Source organism: Hypanus sabinus, chromosome 9 (genome assembly GCF_030144855.1).
Source record: "Hypanus sabinus isolate sHypSab1 chromosome 9, sHypSab1.hap1, whole genome shotgun sequence".
In the NCBI taxonomy this organism is placed as follows: Eukaryota; Metazoa; Chordata; class Chondrichthyes; order Myliobatiformes; family Dasyatidae; genus Hypanus; species Hypanus sabinus.
Window position 1 is genome coordinate 83,641,385 of NC_082714.1, and position 22,268 is coordinate 83,663,652.

A 22,268-nucleotide genomic window follows, 5' to 3' on the forward strand; every position below is an offset into this window, starting at 1 on the left:
AAGTAAAAATGGAAGAAAACACTGAAAGAATAGATAAGATAGAAGACAATAATCTTGCCTGGACAATAGAAAGAAAACAGATATTGGAAAAAATAGATGCGCTTGAAAACTCTAGTAGACGAAATAATATCAAAAGTGTTGGTCTTATGGAAGGTACAGAGGGAGAAAATCCAATAAAATTCTTTCAAGAATGGATTCTGAAAATGTTAGAAGTGAAAGAAGGAAGCTAAGTAATTGAAATTGAAAGAGCACACAGAGCTTTAAGACCAAGATCTCAACAAGATCAAAATCCAAGATCAATTTTGATAAAATGTTTAAGGTACCAAGATAAAGAAATGATCTTGAAGGCAGCTATTCAAGGTGCTAAAAAGAGAAATGGGCCATTGATAATAGGAGGGAAAAGAGTTTTTTTTTATCCAGACATAAGTTACGATCTTCTGAAGAGGCGGAAGGAATTTAATCCAGTGAAAAAATCTCTATGGGAAAAGGGCTATAAATTTTTATTGAGCTATCCAGCAAAATTGATAATTTTCCTGGATAACGAAGAAAGAAGATTTTTCGTTGACTACTGGAAAGCGGAAGAATTTGTACAAGAATTACCTGATGTCCACGAAGAAGTAAAGAATTATAGAAATGAAATGGACTAATGATGAAGACTGAAACAAGGTTGGATTTGATGGACACTTATATAAAAAAAATAGTTGAGGAGTATTAATTGGGAGTAGAGACATTAATTATTTTTTTCTTCACGAATATATTTTCTTTTTTTTTGCGGGGGAGCTGGAAGAGCTCCTGATCGATGGCTACGAGTTCCACGTGTACAATCACGGCAATTGCCATGACCTGTAAAATGGGGGGGGGGGGGTAATGTTGTGTTCTTTTTATTCGCAACATTAGTTGGGGGGGTACTTTGTTTTTTTTTATTATATATTGGTTATCTTTCTTCTATTTTTCTTCTTTTTTGCCTGGATGGTTGGGGAGAAACTCATAGCAACATGGAAAATTTTAAAGAGTTCCCATGGTATTATGAATGATTAATTTACTTAATTTTTTAAGTTTTAATTTTAATGCAATTTATGGACCTGAGAAAAGAAAAAGAGTTTTAACATATATTAAGAAAATGAAAAGAGATATAGCTTTTTTACAAGAAACACATTTTACAGAAACAGAACATAAGAAATTAAAGAGGGATTGGGTTAGAAATGTCATTGCAGCTTCATTTAATTCAAAATTGAGAGGAGTTGCAATTTTGGTTAATAAATCTTTACCAATTAAAATACAACATGTAATAATTGATTCTGGGGGGAGATATGTGATTATACATTGCCAAATTTTTTCAGAATTATGGACTTTTATGAACATTTATGCACCAAATGAAAATGATGCAAAATTCATACAAGAAATTTTTTGGAACTTGGCTGATGCACATGATAAAATATTAATAGGTGGAGATTTTAATACAAAATCAAAAGTAATAAAACTAACTTTATCATTAATGAAAGATTTAAACCTGATTGATATATGGAGGAAAATTACTCCAAGAGAAAGAGATTATTCATTTTATTCAAATAGATATAAAACTTACTCAAGGATTGATTTTTTTTTAATCAAAAAATATTCAAGATAGAGTGAAAAGTGTGGAATATAAAGCAAGAATACTATCAGATCATTCCCCCTTAATAATGACAATGATAATGATGGTTAAGGAGGAATCGATTTATAGATGGAGATTTAATTCAATTTTATTAAAATGTCAAGATTTTTGTGATTTTATGAAAAAACATTCTTTTTTTTGGATACAAATTTACATTCAGTTGAGGATAAAATTGTATTATGGGAAGCGATGAAAGTATACTTAAGGGGTCAGATTTTAAGTTATGCATCTAAAATTAAAAAGGAATACATGGCAGAAATAGATCAATTGGAAAAAGATATCATAAAGTTAGAAAAAGAATCTCAAAGATATATGACAGAAGAAAAACGAAGTCAATTTGTTAATAAAAAACTACAACATAATACACTCCAGACATATCATACAGAAAAAGTAATTATGAGAACTAAACAGAAATATTACAAATTAGGTGAAAGATCACATAATATTCTTGCTTGGCAGTTGAAAACAGAACAGGCTTCTAAAACAATAAATGCAATTAGAACAAGTTAAATAAGGTTACTTATAAACCTTTAGAAATTAATGAAACTTTTAAAAAATTTTATACTGAACTATATCAATCAGAATCACAAAATAAGATTGCTGAGATAGATAAGTTTTTATCACAAATAACCCTTCCAAAATTAAATTTGGAAGAACAGAAAGGATTAGATATGCCCTTTACATTAAAAGAGGTTGAAGAAGCTTTAGGATCACTTCAGAGTAATAAATCCCCAGGAGAAGATGGTTTTCCTCCTGAATTTTATAAAAAAATTTAAAGATTTATTAATTCCTCCCTTTATGGAATTAATATACCAAGTGGAAAGAATGCATAAACTCCCACAATATTTTTTAACAGCGATCATAACTGTATTGCCAAAAAAAGATAGAGATCCTTTAAAACCAACATCATATAGGCCTATTTCTTTGTTGAATACAGATTATAAAATAATAGCAAAAATTTTATCTAATATAACATCTAAATATCTACCAAAATTAATACATATGGATCAAACTAGTTTTATTAAAAACAGGCGATCAATGGATAATATAACCCGGTTACTTAGTATAATTCATTTGGCACAAAAAAGAGAGGAAATGAGTGTGGCAGTTGCTTTGGATGCAGAAAAAGCATTTAATAGATTGGAATGGGATTTTTTATTTAAGTTATTGGAAAAATATGAGTTAGGAAAATCTTTTATACAATGGATTAAAACCTTAAACACTAATCCTCAAGCTAAAGTAGTTACAAGTGGTCAGATTTCAACACCATTTTGCTTAACAGGTCAACTAGACAAGGCTGCCCATTATCACCTGCTTTATTTGTATTGGCAATAGAACCATTAGCTGAATTAATTAGAACAGATTCCAGCATTGGGGGCTTTAGAGTTAATCAAGAAGAATATAAGATTAATTTATTTGCTGGTGATGTTTTGATTTATTTAACAAACCCATTGCAATCTTTGCAAAGATTATCTTTTAGGTTGGAAGAGTATGGGAAAGTATCAGGGTACAAAGTAAATTGGGATAAAAGTGAAATTTTACCCCTTACCAAAAGAAATTATAATCAATGTCGATTAGCAACTCAATTTCGATGGTCAATAAACGGGATAAAATATTTAGGTATTAGAGTTGATAATGACGTAAAAAATTTATATAAACAAAATTATTTGCCATTATTTAAAAAAATAAGAGGATCTTGATAAATGGATGATGTTACCAATAACATTAATAGGTAGAGTTAATGCTGTAAAAATGAATATATTTCCTAGATTGCAATATTTATTTCAAACTTTACCAATACAATTACCTCAGAAGTTTTTTCAAGAACTGAATAAATATGTAAGGAAATTTCTTTGGAAAGGAAAGATGTCAAGAATATCATTGGAAAAATTGACATGTAAATTTGATTTAGGAGGGTTACAACTTCCAAATTTTAAGAATTATTATAAAGCAAATCAACTTAGATTTATTGCGTCTTTTTTTGATGAAGAAAAACCGGCATGGATTAGAATAGAATTAGATAAGATAGGAGAAAATATACCAGAAGATTTTATATATAAATGGGAATCTAAATGGATATGGGAAAAAAAAGAATCTCCTATATTAAGACACTTGATTGATTTATGGAATAAGGTAAATATGGATGATGAGATAAAGAAATCTTTATTAACAAAAAGAACTTTAATTCAAAATAGGCTTATTCCTTTTACAATGGATAATAAACTTTTACATAATTGGTTCCAAAAGGTGATTAAATATATAGGTGATTGTTTTGAAGGAGGTATATTGATGTCGTTTGATCAATTAAAAAATAAATATAAAATATCAAATTAACACTCTTTTCTGTTATTTTCAATTAAAGGCTTATTTACGAGAAAAGCTGGGTCAAACAATGTTGATGCCAAAATCTAGTGAAATAGAAATATTAATTCAAAAAGGAAAAATTAAAAAAATTACATCTTGTATGTATAATTTGATTCAAAAACAGACAATTAAATCAGGAATTCATAAATCAAGACAAAAATGGGAATTTGATTTGAATGTTAAAATTGATGGAAAAAACCGGTCAAGATTATGTTCTGATAGTATGAGAAATACAATAAATGTTTGACTTAGATTAATACAATATAAATTTTTACATCAATTATATATAACACCACAGAAAATAAACAGATTAATTTCAAATATGTCTGACCAATGTTTTCGATGTAATCAAGAAATTGGTACTTTTTTACATTCTACTTGGTCTTGTTTTAAAATTCAACCATTTTGGATAAACCTAAGACTTTGATTGGAACAAATTTATTGGAGTACAACTCCCACATAGTCCAGTATTATTTTTATTAGGAGACATTGAAGGGACAATACCGAAACTTAAATTGAATAAGTATCAGAAAAAATTTATAAAAATTGCATTGGCAGTAGCCAAAAAAGTTATCACAGTTACTTGGAAATCTGATTTATATTTAACTATGGATCGTTGGAATAATGAAATACATAGTTGTATTCCACTAGAAAAAATTACATACAATCTAAGAAATGAATATGATATATTTTTGAAATTTTGGCTCCCATACCTACAAAAGATAGGATTAAATACATAGGTCCTTTGAAGATAAAATTATAAAGTATTTGGGGAAAGTAAAAATAAATATTAAGATTACTTTGAACTCCATGGAACATGTGGGGATTCTCCGATACCCAGGCAATCTTTCTCTCTTTTTTTCTTTCTTTAGATAAGGGTTAAGGGGAGGGGAGGGTTAAGGGGAGGGGGGAGGGTTAATATTATTTTTCTCACTATTTATCATCACATTTATTCTTTGTAATTTTCTAAAATTTAATAAATAAATATATATTTTTTAATTGCTGCTTAAATTGATGGGATTACTAAGAAGGTGTATGGTTGGCCTTCATTAGTTGGGAGATTGAGGTCAAGAGCTGCGAGGTAACGTAGCAGCTCTGTAAAAATTCTGGTCAGACCACAGTTGGAGTACTGTGCTCAGTTCTGCTCACTTCGTTATAGAAAGGATATGGAAGCTTTAGAGAGGATGCAGAGGAGATTTACCAATTTGCTGTCTGGATTTAAGAACATGCCTTATGAGGATAGGTAGAGCGAGCTAGGGCTTTTCTCTTTGGAGCAAAGGAGGATGAGAGGTGTCTTGATGGAGGTACTGTATATAAGAGACGTAGTTAGAGTGGATAGCCTATATCCTTTCCCCAAGGTGTTAATGGTCAGATCAAGATGACATACTTTTAAGTTGTGAGATGGGTTATTTTACATGCTGCCAGGGATGAAATATATTAGGGATGTTTAAGAGATTCTTAAATAGACACATGGATGAAAGAAAGATGGAGGACTACGTGAGAGGGAAGGGTTAGTTCAACCTTAGAAAAGCCTGTACTGTGCATTCCAGATTCCAAGCTGTCTTGGGGGAAGAATTCTTCAGGTCCCCTCGAAACCTCTCCACCAACACACTCCTTCCTTCCACAGAAACATTCCACTGACCACCTTTGGGAAATGAGCTAGTTATGGGCTGGAGGGGATGAATGGCCAGCTTGTTTCCACCATGCCAGCCACATTTGAGGTCCAGGGGCAGAGGGAGCAAGGATTTCTTATAAGAGGCATAGAGAGGGTAGACAGTAGGAATCTCTTCCCCATAGCAGAGGGGTCTAACACGGGAGCAGTGAGGGTAAGGTGTCAGAGCGGATGTGAGGAAGAAATTTTTTGTCTCATAGAGATGGGCTATACAATGGAACGTCCTGCAAGCTTGATTGTTACACAGAACCAGTGGTGGAGTGGGTACAGCTGTTTCACAGCGCCGGAGACTAAGGTTCGTTCCTAAGTTTTGGCACTGTGTACGGTGCATGTAGTATTGGGTGTGGGTGTGTGTGTTTTCTCTCCATGGGTCAGCCCAGCAAATTAATCAAAGGTCCAAGTCAGTGACTGTTTTGACTCATAAGAGTTCTGCAGCATGGAAAGAGGCCCTTAGGTCCACCAGATCCATGCCGGCCATCGTACTCATCAATAATTAATCCATGTACTAGAAATTGAGCCCATTGTCCATGGCCTTCTGTACCATGGTGATTCATATGCTTGTGTAGATGCTTCATAAGTACTGTGATTGTCTTTGTTTCCACCATCCCCTCAGGTATCGATATATACTTAATCTTTGGAATTTTATCTCACCTTGTGACCTGGGTTCTGGTGTTGAAGTCTAGCGCTCTCATAGACTGGAGTACCTCCACGCAGCCCATGTACTGAAAGTCAAACACAGGCAATGAGTGACACACCCATTTTCCAACACACTGAACAAATTTTGAGAATGCAATCGATCCCCCATTGGATCTTGGGTCACAAGAAAACAGAGCAATGCTCTGTCTCGTCTCTTAGCATTGGAATTTGTTTATTATTGTCACATGTAGCAAGATACAGTGAAATGCTCATCTTGCATACCTTTTATACAGATCAGATCAAATCATTACACGGTGAATTGAGTTAAGACAATAATGCTGAACAAAATGTAAAAGGTACCAAGTGAGATGGAAGTATAAAAGCACATAAACAATAAAATGCAAGATCATTACGAGGTAGATTGGGGGACCAGGAGTCCATCCTATCACAGAAGTGCTCCATTCAAGCCTTGAGCTTGGTGGTCCCTGCTTTCAGGATTTTGTATCTTCTGTCTGCTGAGAGAGGGGAGCAGAGAGAATGTTTTGGGTGGGTGGGTCTCTCATTAAACTGGCTGCTTAATGGAGGCATCAAGAATTACAAACAGAGTGCATGATGTACTGTGCTGTGTCCACAACTGCAGTTTCTTGCAGTCACAAGCTGAGCAGTTACCATACCAAGCCATTATGCATCCAGACAGAATACTTTCTATGGTGCATCAATACAAAATGGTGAGGGTTGAGGGGGACACGTCAAATTTTATAGTCTCCTGAGGAATTAGAGGGGTCAGTGAGCTTTCTTAGCAATGATGTGAACGTGGTTGGATCAGGACAGGCTATTGGTGATGTTCACACCTAGGAACTTGAAGTTCTCAACCTCAACAGGTAACACCACACAGATAGCACCCTCAAACAGCAACTATCAAGTGTCAACACTAGTCTTACCCTATCCTGTTTTATTCTCCCCAGATTCCCACCAATTGAAAGGTGACTTAACAGAGGTGTACAAGATGATAAGAGACTGCCAGTGACTTCTTCCCCAGGGTGGAAATGGTTAACACAAGGGAACATAATTTTACAGTGACTGCAGGAAAATATAGGAGGATGCCAGAGGTAAATGTTTTACAGAGAGAGTGGTGGGTGTGTGGAACATATTGCCAGAGGTGGTGGGAGAGGCAGATGCGTTGGGACGTTTGAGAGACTCCTAAATAGACACATGGACAATAGAAAAATTGAGGTTTATGTGGGGAGGGAAAGGTTAGATTGATCTTAGAGTGAGTTCAAAAATTAAAATATCTTAGACTGAAGTGCCTGTATGGTGTGATAATGTTCTATGTCCCCAGATTCCATCCCTCACCCATACATTGGGGTCAATTCATAACAAGAGTCTGCAGTTGCTAGAATCTGAAAAAACAGTCTGCTGGAGGAACTCAGCGGGTCAGTCAGTGCAGTGTGAGGGACAGGAACCTTGTATAAGCACTGAGAGTAGCCAATGTAAAGAAGAAAGTGGCTTTGGTGGGACAAGGGCTCCAAGGTGACTGGTGGATCAGGGAGGAAAGAAGACAAGCAGATTGTCACCATTGAGTAACAAGTGGGAAAAGAGTGGGGGGTGCGAGAGGGAAAAACAGACAGGGCTCCTGCTCCCCACCACTGCACAGTCACCCCTGGGTTAGAGAGAGAAAAGGGAAGGGGAATTGGACAGGGATCCTGTCCCCAGATTTATAGATTACAGAGATGCTGAGCAGGAGGCGGGGCGAAAGGGGGAAATGCGTGAGGATTCCTGCTGTCGCCATCACCTTTCCTGTGATGAATGAGAGTCAGAATGTGAGGGAGAGAGAGAGTGAGAGGCAGACGGGGCAAGGGTAGAGGGGGAGAGGGAGGAGGGAGAGGGGAGGGGAGATGGGGAGAGTGTGAGGGGGAAGGAGAGAGGGGGAGGGGAGGGGGAGAGGAAGATGGGATGGGGAGAGGGGAAGGGGAGAGGGGAAGGGGGAGAGGGGAAGGGGGAGAGGGGAAGGGGAGGGGAAGGGGAGGGGAAGGGGAGGGGAAGGGGAAGGGGGAGGGGAAGGGGAGGGGAAGGGGAGGGGAAGGGGAGGGGAAGGGGGAGGGAAGGGGAGGAGGGAGGGGGAAGTAGGGGGAAGGGGAGCGGAAGAGGTGGGGGAAGGGGAAAGAGGGAGAGGGGAAGGGGAGGGGAAGGAGAAGGGGGAAGAGGTAGTGGGAAGGGGTGAAGGGGAAGAGGGAGAGGGGAAGGGGAAGAGGGGGAAGGGGAGAGGGGGGAAGGGGAGAGGGGGGAAGGGGAGGGGGGAAGGGGAGAGGGGGGAAGGGGAGAGGGGAAGGGGAGAGGGAGGGGGAAGAGGTGGGGGAAGAGGTAGGGGGAAAGAGGGAGAGGGGGAAGGGGGAGAGGGAGAGAGGGAAAGGCTACCAATGACCCTCTAGGTTTGCGAATCAGTGAGAATGCAGGCTGCCAGCCTCTCCTGGGGTTAAAGGACTGTGTATGTGGGTGGAAGGGAGGGAGGAACAGGGCTTGATTTGCTCATTGTTTGTTGCTTGTCGAGTTCTGTGCTGCTCTGCTGAGTATTGTCAGCATGCTAGGTTGGTGCTGGAGTGTGTGGCTGTACTTGTGGGTTTCAATGCAAATGTCACATTTCACTATGTTTCAATGTACACGTGAGAAATAAACTTGAGTCTTACCAGGTAGGGGTGGGGAGAGAGGGAGACATTTAGTCAGACACTTTAATTGGCTCGATATAGAATGATATGGTCTGGGTGCTGGGAGATAGGACTAGGTCTAAAAACAAGTTAGCATGGATTAAATTGGCTGAAGGTCCTTGTTCTATTCTGTAGTGCTCCATGACTCTATGCTCAGTGGCTTCTTTATTACATATCCTGCTGCTGTAGCCCAATCAGTTCAAGGTTCAATGTGTCGTGCATTCTTCTGCACACCACTGTTGTAACAGTGAGTTAATCTCACATTCCTGTCAACTTGAACCTCTCTGACCTCTCTCATTAACAACATGCTTTCCCCCTCAGAAATGACATTCACTGGATGTTTTTTGTTGATCACACCATTCTCTCTAACCTCCAGAGACCGTTGTGCATGAAAATACAAGAGATACTCAAACCACCCTGTCTGGCACCAACAATCATTCCACTGTCAAAGTCACTTGGATCACATTTCTTCCCCAGTCTGATGTTTGGTCTGAACAACACTGGATCATGCCTGCATGTTTTTCTGCACTGAGTTGCTACCACTTGATTGGCTGATTATATATTTGCATTAATGATGTATACAGGGGTACCTAATAAACTGGCCACAGAGTGCATGATGAATTGATGGTATTGGTGTGCTGGGCTGTGCCTGTTTGAGTCTCACAACACCTCAGGAAATTTGACAGGGTGGATGTGGAGAGAGGGTGGGTGGAATCTAGAACAGGGCCATTATTTCAGAATAAGACATGGATAGGAAAGATGTAGCAGGATATGAGCCAAATGGATCTGGCTCTGGTTGGCATCTTGGGTCAGCTTGTGTGAGTTGAGCAGAAGAGTTGGTTTCTGTGCTGTAGAACTCTAATGTGGGCAAATGGGATGGGTTTAGACGGGCAAAAAAATCAGCAAGGACCTGTTTCTATGCTATACATCACTTTGAACATTGGTGTTGTTTTGGTGTAGGAGTGAATGCATCTCCTTGGAGCAGTGGCAGCCAGGATTTCATGGAATATCTCAGGGAAGTGACATTCTCAACTGAAGGGAAAAAGACTTACTGAGCTGGCCAAGTCCCTCACTGGAATACCTTGGAGTGTTTTATGGTCTTTGTATAATTGAGTGAATTTACAAGGAGCACTGACACAAAAAAAAGCAGTGTCCACTATTCACCATACACACCATCAGGCTCCTAAAGCAGTGTGGACAACTTCATTCAGTTCAACACTGAGCTGATTCCACACGGACTCAATTTCAAGGACTCATGTTCTCAGTATTACTTACTTACTTACTTGTTTTTTTTTATTTGCATAATTTGTCTTCTTTTGCACATTGGTTGCTAATCAGTTTTTATCTATTGTTTTTAATAAATTCTATTTTAATTCTTCATTTTTTTGTAAATGCCTGTGAGAAAAAGAATCTCAAGGTATTACAATGGACTCTGGTTAATTGAGGCACATCAGGGCCAGCACATTTTGGCTCAATTAAGGAGCTGCCCCAATTAGCCGAAGTTTCATGGAAATAGTTAAAAAGGCAAGTTACTATTTAACCGAGTAATAATTGATGTATTTAAATGAAATACAGAACAAACTAGAACATTACTAATACGACTACAGGACTATAAAACCCTGGACTAGTTCCTAATAGTTACCGGCAGAAGTAATCATCTGCCACGTCCTCTTGATGACTGAAAATGAACAAAATACCACAGACACTCTGTGCAGATAATGGACTGCCTTCATATAATGCTCTCAAAGATTGCATTATCTAAATCTTCATTTTCATTGTAATATTCAATACGATTGTCAATAACCTTCAAATTCTCTGCAGTTCTGACTTGGTTGAAATAATGAAATCTTTTCATTTTACTCCTGGCCATTTCTGGCTCCTCCAAGCTTGAATGCTTGAAGCCATGTGAGCAAAACTGTTCTTAATATTTTTGTTTATTACTGCTTATTTTTCACCATCAGTGACAAAAAAATACTGCTTTTTGAACGCAAGCACATGCAACTGATGCCAGATAAAAACTGCTCACTCTAAGCACGGTGTAGAGTCTAATAGCCATGTATATGCACACAACTGATTCTAGTTAGAAACTTCAGCAACAGTCTCCTGTCTCAATTAAGCAGCAGTGTCCCAAATAAACTAAGGGAATCCCAGTTACTTTCTTGATTAGTCTTTGTTCTTCAAGGGCTGTCTGATGGCTCAATTAACCAGAATCCACTGTACAGTCCGCCCTCCTTATCCGCGAGATATTGGTTCCCGGACCCCTCGCGGATACCAAAATTCACAGATGCTCAAGTCCCTTATTCAACCTGTCTCAATGCGGTGGACCTTAGGACCCAGCGGTAGTGATCTGAATCCGCAGTGTTTCTGTTCACAAAAATAATCACGATAACAATTAAAAATAAAGTGGAAATAATAAAGCGATTGGAAAGAGGTGAAACGCCATCGGTCATTGGAAAAGCGTTAGGCTATGTCGGTCAACAATCGGAACAATTTTAAAGGATAAAGTGAGAAAGGCTGTGCCCCGATGAAAGTTACAATTATTACTAAGCAATGCAGTGGTGGAATTAATGAGGTTTGGGGTTTTTGATCCTCCACATCAACCTGGCATGGTGGAGACACACTCCATAGTGATCTGTCACTAGTTCGACCTTGGGAACTTCCCGAGCCTGGCACTGAAATATACGTTCTTAAGTGTTTTCTATGCATAGAAAGGTAAAATATATACTATATACGAATGCAAACGTTTGACTAACTGACTCTAAATAATACCAGATGTACCTGTTCCGACTTACTTAGTAAGAGAATTTCCGTTTTTTTTTATCCCGATCCATGATAACCCACACACATCCTCCCATATACTTTAAATCATCTCTAGATTACTTATAATACCTAATACAATGTAAATGCTATGTAAAATAGTTGTTATACTGCATTGTTTAGGGAATAATGACAAGAAAAAAATGTCTGTTCATGCTCAAACAATAAGTGCTGGAAGAGCACTTCCGGGTTTTCGCGATTTGCGGTTGGCTGAATTCGTGGATAAGGAGGGCCGACTGTATATGGTATATCACTGCCTGGTATGGGAACTGCAAAAACCTCAATCGCTGGGCACTGCAGAGAGTGGTACGAACAGCCCAACACATCTGTGGATGTGAACTTACTTCCATTGAGGACGTTTACAGCAGCAGGTGCAGAAAGAAGGGCTGGAAGATCATCGGGGATACTAGTCACCATCCCCCCCACCCCACCAACCATAAACTGCTTCAGCTGCTTCCATCTAGCAAACGCTACTGTAGCATTACAGCCAGGTCCAACAGACTACGAGTCAGCCTTTTCCCACAAGCCAATAGACTTTTAAATTCACTTGTCTGTACCTTGCAATGGAGCCATAATGCAAAGATTTTTACTCCCTCATGTTGTGGGATGGATGTAAGATTTAAATAAATTCTAATTCACATATGCACTTTGATAATAAATTAACTTTGAACTTTGAGTAACAGTGTGTTGCAGCTCTAGCTTGAGTTTCTGAAATGACGAGAGCTAATCTTCACACAGCAAGATCCCACAGAATGCCTCATGATAATGATCAGGACTGGCCTAGGGCAAACAGAGGACAGTCAGGGTCACACTATGATATTCCAAGGTCGGGCATGGACTTGATAGGTTGAAAGACCTGTTTCAACACACTGTAACCTCTTGCCAGAGGCTGTATCTGGGTGTACTTTATGCATCGCCTCGAGTGAAAAGTCTTACAACTGAAGTACTGAGAGAGAAAGGGAGGGCACCCATCAGTCCTTTCTTCCCACAGCAGTTCAGGATCTCGTGGCAACTGAGCTTGTGAACTTGAGAGAGTTTTATTGAAGGTAAGGGTGTCTGGGGGTTGGTGGCAGGAGTCTTAATGACACTTCACACCATGGTACTGCGCACACTGGCTGCAAAGCCACACAAGCCACAGGCTGAGATGAGAATTTCTGGACTTGATCTATTTCAGTGTGCCGGTTTATCTCAACTTCCTGTGCTACTTACATAAAGGTCAAACCATGACGATGATCAACACACCCACACTAAAGGTCTGGCATGGGCCAGGTGAAGAGGCACTGCTGTCCACTCACACCAGCTACCCAATACAGCACTACTGAGCAGAGCACCTCAAGGCTGGGGAAACAGAATGTTCACCAACATCAGGAGCATCGGAGTGGCCAGCACACATTCGGGAAGGAGTGTGAGGAGTGTGAGGAGTGTGTTGTACAGTTAAAGACTCAAAGTATTTATAATGGGAGTTAACAATTGCAACTGCTTCCCACTGGTACTGTATCCAAGTGTTATAGTGACAGACCCGTCCCCATCAGTACTGTATTGCAATGTTATACAGTGACAGACCCATCCCCACCGTTACTGTACCCCAGTGTTATACAGTGACAGACACGTCCCCACCAGTACTGTACTGCAATGTTATGCAGTGACAGACCCATCCCCACTGGTGCTGTACCCTGGTGTTATACAGTGACAGACCCGTCCCCACCAGTACTGTACCCCGGTGTTATACAGTGACAGACCTGTCCCCACCGGTACTGTAACCCAGTGTTATTCAGTGACAGACCCGTCTTCAATGGTACGTTACCCTGTGATATATATCCCAGGGTACTTTAGGAGATGGCTCTAGAAATTGTGGACACATTGGTAATCATTTTCCAATGTTCTATAGATTCAGGATCAGTTCCTGATGATTGGAGGATAGCTAATGTTATCCCACTTTTTAAGAAAGGAGGGAGAGAGGAAACAGGGAATTATAGACCAGTTAGCTTGACATCAGTGGTGGGGAAGATGCTGGAGTCAATTATAAAAGATGAAATAGCAGCACATTTGGATAGTAGTGTCAGGATTGGTCCGAGTCAGCATGGATTTACGAAGGGGAAATCATGCTTGACTAATCTTCTGGAATTTTTTGAGGATGTAACTATGAAAATAGACAAGGGAGAGCCAGTGGATGTGGTGTATCTGGACTTTCAGAAAGCCATTGACAAGGTCCCACATAAGAGATTAGTGGGTAAAATTACAGCACATGTTATTGGGGGTAGGGTACTAACATGGATAGAAAATTGGTTGGGAGACAGAAAACAAAGAGTAGGGATTAACGGGTCCTTTTCAGAATGGCAGGCAGTGACTAGTGGGATACCGCAAGGCTTGGTGCTGGGACCGCAGCTATTTACAATATACATTAATGATTTAGATGAAGGGATTAAAAGTAACATTAGCAAATGTGCAGATGACACAAAATTGGGTGGCAGTGTGAAATATGAGGAGGATGTTAGGAAAATGCAGGGTGACTTGGGCAGATTGGATGAGTGGACAGATGCATGGCTGATGCAGTTTAATGTGGATAAATGTGAGGTTATCCATTTTGGTGGCAAGAACAGGAAGGCAAATTACTATCTGAATGGTGTCAAGTTAGGAAAAGGGGAAGTACAATGAGATCTAGGTGTCCTTGTTCATCAGTCACTGAAAGTAAACATGCAGGTACAGCAGGCAGTGAAGAAAGCTAATGGCATGTTAGCCTTCATAACAAGGGGAGTTGAGTATAGGAGCAAAGAGGGCCTCCTGCAGCTGTACAGGGCCCTGGTGAGACCCCACCTGGAGTATTGTGTGCAGTTTTGGTCAAATTTGAGGAAGGACATTCTTGCTATTGAGGAAGTGCAGCGTAGGTTCACAAGGTTGATTTCTGGGATGGTGGGACTGCCGTACATTGAAAGATTGGAGCGAGTGGGCTTGTATACACTGGAATTTAGAAGGGTGAGAGGGGATCTGATTGAAACGTATAAGATTATTAAGGGATTGGACATGCTAGAGGCAGGAACCTGTTGGGGGAGTCCTGAACCAGAGGCCACAGTTAAAGAATAAGGGGTAGGTCATTTAGAACAGAGTTCAGGAAAAACTTTTTCACCCAGAGAGTTGTAGATCTATGGAATGCTCTGCCTCAGAAGGCATTGGAGGCCAATTCTCTGGATTTTAATTGATGACACAAAAGAAAGTATTCTGTCTCGATGCATCACAGCTTGGTATGGTAACTGCTCTGCAGGAAAGTGCAGAGAGTTGTGGACACAGCTCAGCACATCAACAGGAACCAGCCTCCCCTCCATAGACTTCTGCATTTCTTGCTAACCTCATGAAAAGTCAACATATTCTCCCTTCTTTCCCCTCCCGCTGGGCAGAAGGTACAAAACCTGAAAGTGCATAACATCAGCCCACTGTTATCAGGCTCTCAAATGGACCTCTTGAATGATAAGATGGGCCCTTGGCCTCACAGTCTTGCTCTTTATTGTTTACCTACAAAGCACTTTTTCTGTAGCTTTTACATTTTATTCTGCATTATTGTAGTTTTACTATCTTGTACCTCAATGCACATGTAATGATCAGAGCTGTATGAACAGTATGCAAGACAAACTTTTCTCTGTATGGTGGTACATGTAGCAATAATAAACCAAACCAATTTTAGCCTTGCAACCACTCCCTGGCCTCCCTCCACCAACCCCCCCCCCGCCATGTGCCTGAATCCTCTGGGTTGACAAACATCTCTCAATCCCAGATGTGAAGGTAAAAATGCATCTGGCAGCATTTTCTATTTGCATAAGAATTTAATTCCAAATTTATCTCACTCTATGTATGTGGTAGTGTTTGCAAACTTCAAAAAATCAAACTTAGGCTTTAATTTTAGATTTTGTTCCCTGTCCCAGTTTCTCTTGCCAGCACCACATATCGCACTCATTGGCCACTTTATTAGGTACCTACTATACCTAATAAAGCCGCCACTGAGTATACGTCCATGGTCTTCTGCTGTCACCTTCCTGTCAGATTGAACCAGTCTGGCCACTCTCCTCTGACCTGTCATTAACAAGGTATTTTCACCCACAGAACTGCCACTCACTGGATACTTTTGTTTTTTTTTGCACCATTCTCTGTAAACTCTAGAGACCGTTGTGTGTGAAAACCTCAGGAGATCAGCAGTTTCTGAGATACTCAAACCACCCCATCTGGCACCAACAACATTCCATGGTCACTTAGATCTCATTTCTTCCCCAATATGATGTTTGGTGTGAACAACTGAAGCTCGTGACCATGTCTGCATGCTTTAATGCATCGAGTTGTTGCCACATGATTGGCTGATTAGATATTTGCTTTAACGAGCAAAACAGGTGTACCTAATAAAGTGGCCACTGAGTGTACACTGCGATCAGAAATTACAATAGTGACTTTTCAGACCATCCAGTCCGTATCAACTTCCAGCTGTTTCACTTCCTCCTCTTTTTCTGTACCTTATTTTCACACACACGCACCTCAGTTTTCCCTTTGATCTTTTTGCCATTGCCCGATCTGAGGGGTAATTTACTGCAGCAGGTGAACCTGTTATTGGGATGTGGGAGAAAACTCACCCGAAGTCAATGGCTGGAGAGAAACTCTCAAGGAAAACCCACATTGCAGGAAATGGAGACCTATAGCAGAGGAACAAACCTGTCCATCTTAACTACCAAAATTATCCCAATTTAAGAGACGGTGCAGCAGATGTGCCCTTCAGCCCATCAAGACTGTGCTAACCATCAACTACCCATTTACACCAGTTCTATTATACCATATTTTTGGGATGTAGGAGAAAATTGGAGTACTCAGAGGAAACCCATATGGTCAAACTCCACAGACAGGCAGACAGACACACACTCAGAATGCCAGAAGTTGGGATCAAACCCAGATCTCCAGAGCTGTGAGACAGCGGCTCACTGTCCTGTAATTTGGGCTAATTTTCTTCATAATTTAATGAATCACTGACCTCCCTGGATCTGGTAAATGTCTGCTGCTCTCTCTCCAAGGCCAATACTCCCTCCCCAAGGTGCAGCAACAGGGACTGCTCCAAATTCAGTCCCTGGACTACCTGCTGGCTGCAGCTGCAAGTACAGCAGGTCTGACACACCACTCCAGTGAACAAAGGGGAAGCAGGAGTAGACCACTCAGCCTCTCTAGCCTGCCCCGCCATTCTATATGATCATGACTAATCTGCCCAGGCCCCATCACTTCCCCATGCCAGTTCCTCATTGCTCTCAAACACCACCCCCAACCATATTTATTATGTTTTCTATCACAAGTCTATTTCCGTTTCATCTAAGGAACACCACCGCAGGACCCAAACCACAGCTTCTGGAGGATGGTGATAACATTTCTTTTTAGCCTCTTGCAACATAGCTAGCAAAGTGACTTGATGCTACTATCAGACTGAGCTGGCTCATAATGGGGAGGTTAACAATTTGGAAATACAAAAAAGAGAAAAGATGCAGCCCATTTTAAAAGCTCCTTTCGCAGCTAAAGGAATTCTTAAAGAGTTTTACAGCCAATTTCAATTAGTTGGGGGGGGGGGGGGTGAAACCTCATTAAAACCTACCAGATACTGAAAGGCCTGGATAGAGTGAATGCTCAAAGTTCAAAGTAAATTCATTATCAAAGTTTGTATATGTTACCATATACTACCTTGAGATTCATTTTATTGTAGCATTTACAATAGAATACAGAAATACATTAGAGTAAATGAACAACTATACAGGATAAAGGCTGAAACATTCAGTGACTGAAACAATGACAAATTGTGCAAATGATAAAAAGAGCATGAGAATATGAGTTGCAGAGTCCTTGAATAAGAGCTCATAATTTGTGGAATCAGTTCAGCGTTGCGGTGACTGAAGTTATCCACACCGGATCAGGACCCTGATGGTTGAAGGGTAATAATGGTTCCTGAACCTGATGGTGTGAGCCCTGAGGCTCCTGTACCTCCTCCCCAATAGTAGTAGTGAGAAGAGATCGAGGTCTCAATAGTGGGAGTCCTTGATGATGGATGCTGCTTTCTTATGCCAGCACTCCTTATAAATGTGCTTAATGATGGGTAGGGTTTGTCTGTGATGGATCGGGCTGTAGAGAGGCATGATCAGCAGAGAGATCACTCATCACCATCTCACCCTCCCCCAGAAGTGGGGAAAACTAAAGAACATCAACCCTTTGTCCCATTTTCAAATGAAAGGGGAGGAAACCAGAGCACTGGACGATTCTGGGCCTGTACTTACTGGAATACAGAAGGGTGAGGGTGCGGTTCTCATTGAAACCTACCAGAAATATAACAAAAAGCCTTTATAGAGTGGTTGTGGGGAGGATGATTCCATCAATAGGACAGCCTAGGATCCTAGGGTACAGCCTCAAAATAAAGGGACCCGATGAATGGTCTCGGCCCATAACATCAACCGTTTATACCCTTCAGCCTACCTTGATGACTTCTTCCAACGTTGTGTGTGGGTGTTGCTCAAGATGTCCAGCATTTGTAGAATCTCGTGTGTTTAGAATATACAAAAGTTTCTTTAGAACATTATGAGGACAGAAGGTGGTGAATCTGTGCAATTAGTTGCCACAGACAGCTGTGGAGGCCAAGTCACTGGGTGTATTTAAGGCAGGGGTTGATAGGTTCTTGACTAGTAGGGAGAGGGGTGGTTTAAGGATTTCGGGGAGGATGGAGTTTTAAAAAAAAAGCCACCATTGAATGGTGATGCAGAAGCATGGCCTGAACGGCCTAATTCTGCTCTGATATGTTATGGTCTAATTATGCCAAGTTGCACAGAGGGACCCAAGAGTGGTCATGGAACAACTTACATATACATGAGTAGATCTTGGCTCAGAGTCTCACCTAGACAGAAGGCAGCTTCAGCAAGTGACCTCATCTCTTTGGATGAGGTCACTTGGTCTACGGCTGGAGCTCCTTCAGAATCATACTGGAAATGCTGATGTGGAAGCCACAACCATCTGAACATAAAGCAGGCCCTTTGGCCCACGATTGTGTGCTACCCAAGATCAATCTAACCCTTCCCTCTTACATAACCCTCCGTTTTCTATCATCCATGTGCATAACAGTTTCTTAAAAGTTCTTAATTTATCTGCGTCAACTACCACCCGACAGGGGTTCCATGCACCCACGTATCTGTGTAAAAAAAAAACCCTAACTCTGACATTCCTGGCCGAATGTGAACATTGTCTGTCTGAATTTTCGGACAAAGTCCTGCCGCAGAATTCCACATGGGGACCAATTCTTAGGGCACTTTGGGGCAGACTAACAGTGCTCTGCCTGCCAAATTGGAACACTGCCTGAACAAATTTTTAACAAAGTCCCAATGCAGAAGTTCATAAAGGGATGAATTTGGAGGGCTCTGCGTCTAAGAGGTGGCATTTTCAGTGCGACTACTGGAGGTCCCATTGCCATATGGGAATACCCTCCTCTAACCATCTTAAAATTATGCCCCCTTGTATTAGCCATTGTTTCATGTGGAAAATGGCTCTGGCTATCCACTCTATCTATAGTAATGACACAAAACGGTAGAGGAACCAGTTGCTCAGGCAACATTTGGGGTCTGAAAATGACGGGGGAGAGGAAGCCAGAATAAGAAGGTGTGAGGAGGGGAAGGAGTATAAAGCTGGTGGATAGTTGGTGAGACCCAGTGAGAGGGAAAGTGGGTGGTTGGTGAAGTGAGAAGCTGGGAAGTAATAGGTGGAAAAGGTGAAGTCGAAGAAGGAATCAGACAGCAGAGTGGACCGTGGGGAAAAGGGAAGGACCAGAGGAATGTGATAACCAAGTGCGAAGGAAAGGGGTAAGAAGGGAGCCAAAATGGGGAATGGAAAAAAAGAGAAGAGGGAGGAGGCAGGAAATTACCAGAAGTTAGAGAAATTGATGTTCATGCAGTAGGATCCTCCAGACCTGAGAGTGGCCGCGGATCGATCAGTGTGCTCTGATCATCTTGTACACCGCTATCAGGTCGCCTCTCATCATATCAATAAAACAAGAGCACAGTGTCTGCCAATGACCCAAGATGTTAGCTGTTTCTCTCTTTGGGATACTGCTGACTTGCTGAGTAGCTCCACATTTTTCTGTTTTTATTTGAGGGGGCCTGGGAATGAACGAAGAGGAGGAGTGTGAGAGCAAGAGGAAGATGATCAACAGGGGTGAGGGGCAGCGACGAGGGAAAGGCCAGAGTGCAGGCCAAACAGGGAAGAGTGTGAACTACCTGATGGAGTGAATGACTAAGAGAAACAGATAGACATAAGAGAATGGAAGGATATGGACATGGTGTAAGCAACTAGTTTAGGGGGGAGGGTTATAGGCATTGTTGGAGAGGGAATTGGATCTGCAGAGAAGAGGACAGAGAGAGACAAGGGGAGGAGGGGGAGGGGAGGTGGTGAGAGGGGAAGGGGACAGAGAGGGAGAGCTTCAGACTGCTGGGCTCGCGCACAGTCAGAAAGCATGAGAGAAGTGAAGTCACATGGAGAGAACCTCAGACAGGAACAGGATTGTAACTGTTCTGCTGCACAGTGCACACCAGTCAGCAGGAATGTTTTCTTGGGGACAGGTTGCTTACTTAGGCCTGGCGTCAGCTCCCACAGGCTCGACAGTGTTTAGTCAAAGGAGCGAGGGGCATTCCTGTTGCTGACACTGAGAATGAACGAAGAGTACACGGGGAGGGGAGGGGAGGGGAGGGGGGCTGGACTGGCCAAACACACTGGCATACCAGCTTTCCGCGGGGAAAGGAGACGCACTTACTCTGACGAGGTAGGACACCCCCGATCCCATCACCCTGTCGTCTGGGTGCAGCCAGCCGCGGCTAGGCTTGTTGACAAAGCTGCCGTGGCGAGTCCACTCGTCGCCGCCGAGCTGCCCCCCTTCCACTCGCGTCTTCTTCCCTCCGCAGCCGAGCTTGTTCATGTCCTGCAACGGGCGAGAGAAAAGAGGCAGAGGTCTAGATTCGGGTGTGCTGGGGGGTTCCTCCTCCTCCTCAGCCACCCCTCCAGAGAAGGCCCTCAGGTTTAGCAGGTTGGCCGGGTTGGAGAGCTTGAGATTGGCCATCCGTGGGAAGAAGGAGCAGAGAGTGGTTGGGCTGTCCTCGGGCTGGAAAAGTTCATCGATGGGGAGCATGGGGGCCAGGGAGGAGGAGGAGGAGGAGGAGGTAGAGGAAGGTGGGGAGGAGAGGGGAGAGGGGGCCACCACCTCCGGCGTCACCTCATCCAGGGAGGTGACCGAGTCATTTCGGAAGTGGCTGTACTTGCTTTTCTGAAGCAGGTCCATTGCTGCTGCCTGGGCAACCTGACAGGTACTCACTGTTGGAGGAACAGAGGGGCTCTTTCATAACCCCCCCCCCCACCTTCCTCCAATACTCAGGGAGACCTTAGCCTCGCTGCCCTCCCCTTCCTCAGTGTCCAGTGACTCCCCCAGCGCCTCAGTCAAGTGCGGGGGACACTCCCTCTAAGTAGGCATGACAAGCGGCTCTTCAGTTTGTGTATGTCTTCTGGTGTATCTGTGTGCGTGCAGCAGGAAGACTGACAACTCCGGGGAAAGTCCGCAACCAGACAGCTAACAAGGCGACCTTCGGGTAGATCCTGGAGGTATGAGTGGAGTCGGGTGGGGGGGGGGGGTACAGTCAATTGGGCGCGCTTGAGGGAAATTGTTTCCTTCCTTCCAGTCCGAGCGCAGAATAGGAGGGGGTTCTCCGTCCTGCAGACAGCGGGGCGAGGTTGGGGAGAAATTTTCCCCTATCAAAGTGTCTCTCCAGTTTCACCACTGGGTCTGCAGAGGGAGGGCTCGGACAGCACTGCGCACCCTAACACCCTCTCCCTTCCCGGGAACCGGGACGCCCTGCTGGGACTCCGCTCAGAAAGCTTCCACTCCGGAGACACAGAAGCTGCCGAAAGATGAGGAGAACGGGGGGGAGGAGGGGGAGGTTGAAGGAGGAGAAGGATGGAGGTGCTCTGCAAGAGCCGGGGCGTCCAGGCTGGGCTCCTCGGAGCCAGGAGACGGTGCAATAAGAACTCCGGCTTCCTTCTCTGGCTGCACGCTTCCGAGGGAAGGAGGGGGAGGAGATGAATAATGAGAGTCTGTCTGCGTTGCTCGTGGCCCTGCAATTTTTTTATGAATGAAGACAGACGAGTGGGCTTTTTAAAGCTGAGCGCAGAGCTAATGAATTATTGCAGCAGCGTTAGAATATTCGAGTGACTAACGCTCCCACGGGGTCCCAGGCCGGCGCTCAATGAGCTGGCTATTGCTGACTCATCTACCGTCAGTACAGCTGTCTGCTTCCCCGTAGCATGCACGCCAAACCCGACAAGCTCGGATTCGATATTCAATAGTTGTTTAATGCCCAAGAACGGAAAAATCTATAGCCCAGTCCATCATTAC

The 22,268-nt window shown here is 42.4% G+C and overlaps 1 protein-coding gene across 2 annotated transcripts in view; it reads right to left on the bottom strand.

The window, feature by feature from the left end:
• The window catches only part of LOC132399539 (SHC-transforming protein 1-like), a 51,908-nt gene extending 31,084 nt beyond the window's left edge, over positions 1–20,824 (bottom strand). For both annotated transcript variants that reach the window (XM_059980010.1, XM_059980009.1), the window contains exons 1-2: positions 20,640–20,824; positions 6,342–6,412 (exon numbers count right to left, since the gene is read on the bottom strand). In XM_059980010.1, coding sequence (XP_059835993.1) covers positions 6,342–6,412; positions 20,640–20,801 — 233 coding nt within the window. In that variant the 5' untranslated portion in view covers positions 20,802–20,824. The remainder of the gene's footprint in view (positions 1–6,341; positions 6,413–20,639) is intronic.
• Positions 20,825–22,268: the final 1,444 nt, after the last annotated feature.